Source organism: Telmatherina bonti, assembly GCF_933228915.1.
Source record: "Telmatherina bonti genome assembly, chromosome: 5".
NCBI classification, from domain to species: Eukaryota; Metazoa; Chordata; class Actinopteri; order Atheriniformes; family Telmatherinidae; genus Telmatherina; species Telmatherina bonti.
In genome coordinates, this window is record NC_136623.1 from 9104975 (window position 1) to 9114920 (window position 9946).

A 9946-nucleotide genomic window follows, 5' to 3' on the forward strand; every position below is an offset into this window, starting at 1 on the left:
AAAAAACAACCACAAAAAATATACACCAAAGTTACAACAACTAATACAAACCCATTGTGGTACATTTCATGTAAAAAGAAAGGAAAAGAAAATTGGAGTAGGAAGAAGAATTAATCTTATAAACCCTACCCCATTCTCATTTCAAAATAAACCAACGGGATGGCATCATCTACGGCAAACACTAAGAACAAAGCACAGCTATGAAATACCTACTTTTTTTTTTTTAAATCAGTTTTTTGCATAAAGTTTTAGAATGCACTCTTTATGTTTATTTTATTTTTAACAAATGCTATATGTGACTTCCATTTTAATTTTTCATCAATAATAAGTCCTAAAAACCTAAATTCACACCCTTTCAATATTAATTCCATTTAGACATAACACATTCAGGGTAAGTTTTGAATTGTAAACAACATAAACTTAGTTTTACTTATATTTAAAGACAACTTATTTTTATTAAACCATTTCAAATCAAACTACTCCTCAGACTCGCCTTTCTTACATGTTCTGAGCCTAACATTGGGCGTGTCGTCAGCCTACAGGAGCTCTATCCATCTACACACATGACATTCAGTTCAATGATGTATTCTGCTTTTCCTTCGTTTCTTCTATTTACATTTAACTTTCCATTCTATGCTGTGCAAACACAGCTTTATATATCAGGTAGTCACTACACCCTAGAGCTTAGCCATTCCTGTTTGCTCCCAGTCAGTTCGACTCTGCAGCAGACAAAGCCTCCTTAGTGCAACGTGATAGATTTATTTTTGACCGGTGCTCGTTGTGTTAAGCCACGGATCATGCTGCATCATTGTCAACCAGAGGGGAATGTGTTACAATTTTGACAACAGTGAGCTGAGGCCGACCTATAAAAGCAGGAAGAGAAACCGTCCAGGTCACCTCCTCCTCCAGAAGACCTGAGAGCAGGTATGTCAGTCCAGATCTTTCCTGAAGTGTTTTGATGACGCAGCTTGATTTATCTAAGGAGAATATCCAGCAGTCAAGAAGGTCAATCCTATATGATTGGCACCTTAACGTAAAAATGTATGTAATTTTTTTTCTCTATTTGCTGTTTTCTTTTGCATAATAATTAAAGAGGATTTGTTTAATCCTGCATGCATTTGATGATTGCATTTATATCTTAACACACATTTACTTTGGTAATAAAACTGCAAAACTGTGTTTAAGACCATGCAAAAATAAGATATCTAATATTTGCCTGCTTCTACAGAGGTTTCTTCCTAATTGTCGGGACAATGTTTGTCGTCCTGATTTCTCTCTTGATGCTGCAGCATGTTCACACTGCCTGTGTTTTGGTGAGTAGAAGTCTTATCAGTAACATATGTGTAATACACAGCAAACTTCTGGACTTTAGACCACGAAACAATCTTTGCAGTCTTTAATTCCAGAGTTTTTTTTTCTTTTTTATATCAATATTTCTTGTCCTGATTATAATCTATTAGCTAAACAGATTATTATAGCATGTAGCCTTTTGAAATGCCAAACGTGTGCAAATTTGTTCAAAATAAATCATAATATGAATGAAAAGTTGTTTCCACTCAAAATGGCATCTTGATTTGCTACCAAAGTTAACATATTTTAGCTAATGTTGGAGCTTTGTTAGCATGCTGGAGATGTGTTGCATGGATTGCAAATCTAAAAAAGTCAACGTGTTCAGGTTTAGTGATATCAATGTGAAACTTTCCTAGAAAGTTCATCTGTAAATCAAGTATAGTTAACATCATGCTTCCTTAAATATTTGGTGGTTATGTTTGTATATGTTCCATATTGTTGCAGTCTTGCTAAGTGATGGTTCATTTAACAGGAGAAACTCTGCAAAGTAACCTTTAGAATAATTTTTATGCACATAGTTACAAGCCTGCAAAGTCCTTAAAAGCATATCCTGGTCCATTCATAGCCACATGATCTTCATATCTATTACCTGCTTATAAAACAGCACATTCTGCACAAGGTCGTAGATTCCACCTAGACTTTAGTAACAGCATAGCGAATTATAACACCCACTGTCACATAAGAAATAAATACCTAAATAACAACGTTAGCACCCAGCTGAATGCATTAAACGTTCTGCAAAAACTTATCTTATGTGAAGGTGTGAATTAGCAGGAAGTGAGCTTTAATCAGCTTGTAAATGAGCAGATTTTCTACACAGTCACAGGAAAAATCTTGGTTAGCTTCGTCTTCGAATTTGCAACTTTTTAAACTCACTTGCAAACTGCAAAGTTGGCAATGTGCAGGAATGTGGAGAACATGATGCGAGTAATCCTGTCAAGTGTATGAATATGTTTAGTTTGTTCCTCATTACATTTCTTTGAATAACGTCAATGTTTTTTCTCTATTAGTGTCTCAAATTAGTCTATTTTACGTGTTGGCTAAAGTAAACCAAAGTCAAGCAGACAGAAACCAAAAGAGAGCGTTCCTCAGGAGATTTTGCTTCAGCCCCAAAATGGAAGCTGGTGTGACATAGTGATACAATCCCCTACTAATATTACTGTAGAGAAGCTTCGCTGCAACATTTCAGATCCTGTTTACACAAAAACCTGTAAATGGCAAAAATAGAACCAAGATAAGCTCAGTTATAACATCAACAAATGCAGTTATAACATTTCTGACTTGCAATGAGCATCTAAAATGAATTTATTTTATTTTGAAAGTATATTCATATCAGAATTTGCTTAGTCTAAATTGTTGGCATTGGAGTGTAGCTGTCACAATGCAGTGCATCAGAATGATTTAAATAAATAGCCAAAAATTGTGACCTGTTTGATGCCTATTTAGAGCCTTTATGGTTGAGCTTTCTTCTGATTTCAATTGATCGAAACACATGCTGTTTGGAAAATGACAGGAAGTGGATGTTGTTGACTTTAGTCATGTGACACAGCCGTGAGGAAGTTAAACAAGTACGTTAATCTCTCCTGGATTAGTACATTTTTTAATAACCAATTTCTTATTTATAATCTTTCTTATACTAAAATTGAAAATATGAAAAATTTTACTGATATTCAATAAATCAAGTAATTAAAATAGTATTTTGATAAAAGTTAGGTAAAGGATGATAAATTAACCTGAATTTTCTGTTATTTTCACATGCACGCCGTGATGTGTCCACAGCAAGGTAAGCGCCGTATTAAATACATCAGGCATGTTTAATGTCCCAGAGGTGTTTTATTTTCAGCATCAGCTGACACCCTGCCAGCAAGGCTCCCAATGAGATTATGGGATTTGGCTCATTCCTGTCTGTGTGCTCTTTTGTTATGTAAAGACATTTCAGAGCAATTAAACCAGGATGTGTTTGTTAGTCATATCTTAAGCCAGCAGAGTAAATATCTGTCCTTATTATGGCTTTAATCTGGTGTTTACACATTGGTTTTTAATGTGTGCGTTTGTCTGTGTGTCTGTGTGAAGACATTTGTCCAGAAAACACAACAGCGCAGGCTGAGATCGTAGACGTGCACAACGCCTTCAGGAGAGCAGTCGAGCCGTCTGCTGCTGACATGTTGTTGATGGTCAGTCCTCGCTCTGAAGCCTGCTACATCCTCCACGAGAAGCGATAATGTTTTTTTTTCTTCTCGAGTCCCTGAGATAAATAAAATGACGTTATTTTGTTACCATGGATGTGATTGAAGACAGTTCTCGACACGTCAGGCTTACAGTACTTATTTTTTTGTGGAGCTCTGAGAAGTGTTGTGTTTTTTTGTCTGATGTTTTATTTTGTGGATTTTGTTCACTGCTTATCCAAGGCTCCTATATGCCCTAAATCAGCGTCTCCCATTGATATAATTCCAAATTTTGATTTTTTTACATGACACATGGAATTCTTGTCAATTATGCACTAATGTGTTAATAATGATGCTGATAATTTCACAGATTTATTTCTACATAATCTGGTTAATTGAGAGTTTTGCCTTTTGGCTCAGCTCCTTCTTCACCATGACAGCGCAGAGTCCGCATTACTGCAGACGCCGCACCGATCCGCCTGTCGATCTCACGCTCCATCATTCCCTCACCCGTGAACAAGACCCCGAGATATTTAAACTCCTCCACTTGAGGCAGAACCTGACTCTGGACCCGGAGAGGGCAATCCACCCTATTCCTGCTTAGGACCATGGTCTCAGACTTGGAGGTGCTGATTCCCATCCCAGCTGCTTCACACTCGGCTGCGAATCGCTCAAGTGAGAGCTGAAGATCTCGACCAGATGAAGCCAATAGGACCACGTCATCCGCAAAAAGCAGAGACCCAATCCTGAGGCCACCAAGCCGGATCCCCTCAACACCTCTGCTGCGCCTCAAAATTCTGTCCATATAAGTTATGAATTGAATCGGTGATAAAGGGCAATGCGACCCTAGCACTGACACCTGTCATACAAGGACCAGACAGCTCATACAAGGGGGTCCGGTACCCCATACTCCCGGAGTACCCTCCACAGGAGCCCCCGGGGGACACAGTTGAACGCCTTCTCCAAGTCCACAAAGCACATGTAGACTGGTTGGGCAAACTCCCATGCCCCCTCCAGGACTCTAAAGAGAGTATAGAGCTGGTCCACCGTTCCGCGACCAGGACGAAAACCACACTGGTTCTCCTCAATCTGACTATTTGACTACCCGGCGGATCCTCCTCTCCAGAACCCCCAAATAGACCTTACCAGGAAGGCTGAGGAGTGTGATTCCCCTGTAATTGGAACACACCCTCCGGTACCCCTTCTTGAAAAGGGGGATCACCCCCCAGTCTGTCAGTCCAGTGGCAATGTCCCCGATGTCCACGCGATGCTGCAGAGGCGTGTCAGCCAGGACAGCCCCACAGCATCCAGAGCCTTGAGGATCTCATCCACCCCTGGGGCCTTGCTGCCAAGGAGCTTTTTTACCACCTCAGCGACCTCAGCCCCAGAGATAGGAGAGTCCACTCTTGAGTCCCCCAGCTCTGCTTCCTCATCAGAAGACGTGTTGGTAGGATTGAGGAGGTCTTTGAAGTATTCCCTCCACCGACCCACAACGTCTCAAGTTAAGGCCAGCAGCTCCCCATCTCCACTGTACACAGTATTGATGGAGCACTACTTCCCCCTCCTGAGCCGCCGGATGGTGGACCAGAATTGCCTCGAAGCTATCCGGAAGTCTTTCTCCATGGCCTCATTGAACTCCTCCCACGGCCAAGTTTTTGCCTTGGTGACAGCCAAAGCCACATGCCACTTAGCCTGTCGGTACCCATCAGCTGCCTCCAGAGTCCCACAGGCCAAGATGGCCCCATAGGACTCCTTCTTCAGCTTGACGGCTTCCTTCACTGCTGGTGTCCACCAGTGAGTTCTGGGATTACCGCCACGACAGGCACCAACGACCCTACAGCCATCGCTCCGGCTGGCCGCCTCAATAATAGAGGCATGGAACACAGCCCATTCGGACTCAATGTCCCCTGCCTCACTCGAGACATGGTTGAAGCTCTGCTGAAGGTGGGAGTTGAAGCTCGCTCTGCCAGACAGGAGGTTTTTTTTTTCCCAACTTTATTTTTGTTGCGTTATTTGAAATTCGACTTTGTTTGTATAGCGCCACTTCACAACAATGTTGTCACAGGGCACTTTACATACACGAGTCAACATACACATAATTTCGAGCCAATTCATACACATCCTGTAATAGAAACCAACTGATTGCATCGAGTCATGACTTCGATCCAATCCCCCATCCTGAGCTGCACGCGGCGACAGTGGGAAGGAAAAAACTCCCCTTTAACAGGCAGAAAACCTCCGGCAGAACCCGGCTCAGGGAGGGCAGCCATCTGCCTCGACTGGTTGGGGTGGAGAGGACAGGAAAGACAGATCAACATGTACAGCTGCACTTATTCAGGAAGACCTGCTGAAAAAAGGAGAAATAAGTTAGAGACGGCAATATTGGCATATATTTATACATTAATACATTAGAGAAACAGAGCGAGGTACTTCTCAGTGCATCGGGTAACATCCCTATTGCGACATAAGTAATGGATGGCTAGACTACCCATAACTATAAGAAGAATGAGCAGAACCTGGACAGTTGGGTCCAGTAAAACAACGTCACAAACCCAAATAACAACAAATATGGAAAACAAACAGAACAAAAGAGCCACAGGGCATTATCAGCTGTGTAGAGCATAAAAAGCAAAACCTGATTTTACGGTGTAGGAGGCGGTTTGAGTAATTTTTTATCCAAAGACACACAGATTTTCCAAGAAATAAAAAATTTTTTTAACAGTATTGGTGGTTTTCATAACCGTTTAGTAATACTATGTTGTTTACAGCTGAAAAAAAAACACATTTTTGGGTGCACTGACTACCCAAAGTTTTTTCCCCCATTGCCATGATTTGTAATTTCATAAAAACTAGAAAAAATTCAATCCTCAGTCCCAGATCTCCACTAAAAATGTTGGATTTTCTCCTGGTTCTGTAGTCCAGAATGTGGTTCATGTTGGCATTGAGAAGCCACCAGCTGTAGTCCATCATGATCACTTTTAAGCAAAAAAAAAGGGATTTAGGTGACACTTCACAAGCTTCAGCATCTGTGTTGAAACAGAAATATTCAAAGGAATAGAAATGGAAGTCGGCCTAATTTTCTGCCCTGACATTTGTGGCTGTTATGAGCAGATTTAAAACTCCCAGAAAGAGCCAGAACTGTATGAACACTGCCAGAAGTATGTCCAGCTAAAATATCATGCCTGTGTTTGTCCCGGTAGGAGGCTTCATCTCTGACAGTTAAATCATTATGGTCTCGTCTCGGTAGTGTGAACCCTTCAGCTCAGAAGCAGACAAAGTCTGCCCAGCAGCAGGAGGATGGCTGTCTGGAGGTGTAAAGATGAAAATGGTTTTCACTTAAAGATGCCAGTAACTATATAATCAAAGAGTTTTAATAGATGTAAAGTTTCTGCTTTGTAGACGTGAACCCTCTGCTGTTTCTGTCTCAGACTTACAGTGAGGAGTTAGCGGCCTCTGCTCAGGCCTGGGTTGACAAATGCATCCTGAGTCATGGACCATCCAGCACCCGCCTGCTTAATGGTAAATCTGTCTTCTCTTTATTCCTTTGTCTTCTTCCACATCTGCCATGGCCTGACTTGGCGTAAAGATTCCCTGTGAACTGGCTCCACCTGTGTTTGATGATTAGAAGCACAGTTCACATCATGTTTTTCACTCTTTTCCCCTTTTCTAATGACAAATCACTCAAAGTAAGGTCTGCTATCCTGAAGGAGACTAATCATCTGTAGCCCTTTAGATGCACTGTTTTATCTAGATAGCATAATCTGTTAAATGACTGTAGATATGCTGGCTAATTCATCATTACTGACACGTGTTTCCCTTCGTTAACCAGGTTATGAGTTAGGTGAAAATCTGTTCTACTCCTCCTCTCCATACTCATGGAAGACGGTTATAAACGCCTGGCACAGTGAGGTGTCAGATTACCGATATCCCAACGGATCCATCAACGGAAAAGCCATCGGTCACTACACGCAGGTGACCGATCGTACAAAAACAAACATTCATTTTATGTCAAGCTGTCAAATAACTTTATGAAACTTTAGAGAAAGGACATGAAAGCCGCATGAAGTTGCTGCTAGCTGAACAGACTGGAATAATAGCTTTGTTTTGTTGTTGTTGTCGTCAGGTGGTGTGGAACAGCTCCTACAAAGTCGGCTGTGGCGTGGCGCTCTGTCCCAACAACATCTACTTCTATGGCTGCCGTTACTATCGAGCGTATGTGGCCTCTTCTTACATAAATTATGTTTTTCATGCGATTTATTAGCTTCTTTAAAAGCAATTTTAGTTAATTATTAAAAAAAAAAAAAAAAAAATCAAATGAAAAAAAAAACTTTTATAATCGCCAGCCAACATGTCCATTTTTGGGACCATTAGGTTTAACTTTGCGCTGCAGGTAAGGGTCTAATGTGGGTTTATCCACAGTTTTCAGGCCACTGTTGGGCCCCACCATAGCTGTGGCCCAACTTGGGGCCCATTTAGCTGACCCATCTGCGCTCCTCATGCCTGCTTATCCCATCTAAGTCCCTTTTGAGGCTCATACAGCCCACGTCGGCTTCACATATGGGGTCCATGTCACTGAAACCACCTGGGACCTGCACGATTTGCCCAGTTCAAGCCCATGCCCACTCGGTACCCACGTAACTCCAATGTAACTCTTATGGACATGGTGGCTGAGAGACCTTGGTCCTGTGCCACTCACCAAGTTTGGCCAAAGCTGAGACCCAGTTAGAACCAACTTGAAACCCAAAGCAGGTGGGGCCACCTTGGAATCTTTGGACAAACCAACTGGGGACCCTCATCTGCCAGACGTGACCCTCCACATGGACATGCTGGCTCGGGGTAAACTTACCTTTGTCAGGGTAAAGCTCAGATGTCTGGGTGCAAGTAAATGCAGCAAGAACCACCAGGTTCTTGATCATAATGGAGCATTCACACTCTTTTCTGGGTCTGTGTCACTGCCTGGACCCCCAGCAAGGCAAGGCAAGGCAAATTTATTTGTATAGCACCTTTCGTGTACAAGACAATTCAAAGTGCTTTACATGAAACATTAAAAGCATTACAGAAAAAAAGGATAAAAGAAAATACTAAATAACAAACAATAAATAATAAAATCATAAATTATATTAAAATAATTAAAATCAGAATGAAGTAAAAGTTACTGTGCAGATGTCATGCATAAAATAAATTTTTTTAACCTGGATTTAAAAGTTTCTACATTTGGTGAAAGTTTAATCTCCACTGGCAGCTAAATGCTACTTCTCCATGTTTAGTCTGGACTCTCTGGTCTGCACTCTAGTCTGGACATGTTGACCCGAGTCTTTGGATCGAAGAGCTCTGCTTGGTTTATATCACAGATGTATTCTGGTCCTAAACCATTCTGGGATTTGTAAACAATCAGCAGGGTTTTAATATCTATCTTGTGACTGACTGGAAGCCAGTGTAAAGATTTTAAACTGGTGTGATGTGTTCAGACCTCTTAGTTCTAGTTAAAGCTCTAGCAGCAGCATCTGGATGAGCTGCAGGTCTTTAATGCTCTGATGTCCTGTTAAAAGACCGTTACAGTAATCCAGTCTGCTGGAGATGAACACATGAATGAGTTTCTACTGGTCTTTCTGGGAGACTAAACTTTTAATTCTGTTGTTTCTCAGTTGGTAAAAAGCTTCTTAGTGAAGCTTTTATGTGTCTGCTGAGAGTCAGATCTGAGTCTGTCAACACTCCAAGGTTACAGACTTGATTGGTGGTTTTGAGAGCTGGAGTCTCCAGGTGTTTACCAACGCTGACCCTCTTCTCTTTGCTACCAAACAGAATAATCTCAGTTTTTTCTTCATTTAATTGAAGAAAATTCTCTCTCATCCAGGTGTTTACTTGCTCCAAACACTGGCACAGTAAGTCTATTGGACTGTGGTCATCTGGTGACAAAGACACATAAAGCTGCGTGTCATCTGCATAACTTGATAATTGATGTTAAAGTTCTGTATTATTTGAGCCTAAGGATTTCTAGATCCACCTCTGTATTTGTCCCATTAGGGAAATTATAATGTTTTTTTTTTAATTATTATTATTATTGTTTTCTTACATTGTCAGCAGATTTAATCAGACGTTTCTTCATGAAAACTCTTCTTGTGATTTCATAGTGGAAACTTTAAAGAATGGCCACCTTACAAGGTTGGAACTGCATGTGCTTCCTGTCCCAATGACTGTGTGGACAAACTCTGCAGTAAGTACAAATTACAACATGTGAGAAACCTGAGAGGAAAACTTTTTCATCACAGTTTGTTGTGTTTTGTTTTTGTCCAGCCAACCCTTGTCCGTATGTAAACAGCTTCATCAACTGTCCAACCTTAAAAGTCATCCTTGGATGCACAAATTCAATGGTGTCCACCTGGTGTCCAGCTTCATGTAAATGCACCACTGAGATCATTCCAGTCTCCTAA

General features: G+C 41.2%; 1 protein-coding gene across 1 annotated transcript; it reads left to right on the forward strand.

Annotated features, from left to right (window-relative positions):
* Positions 1 to 1253: 1253 nt before the first annotated feature.
* On the forward strand, positions 1254 to 9946 carry LOC306755976 (cysteine-rich venom protein; the record flags this gene model as incomplete). The annotated part of the gene is made up of 7 exons (XM_079240566.1): positions 1254 to 1317; positions 3424 to 3524; positions 6944 to 7034; positions 7345 to 7487; positions 7639 to 7727; positions 9647 to 9729; positions 9810 to 9946. 7 exons carry the CDS (start codon positions 1254 to 1256, stop codon positions 9944 to 9946), a joined length of 708 nt encoding a protein of 235 aa, XP_079096692.1.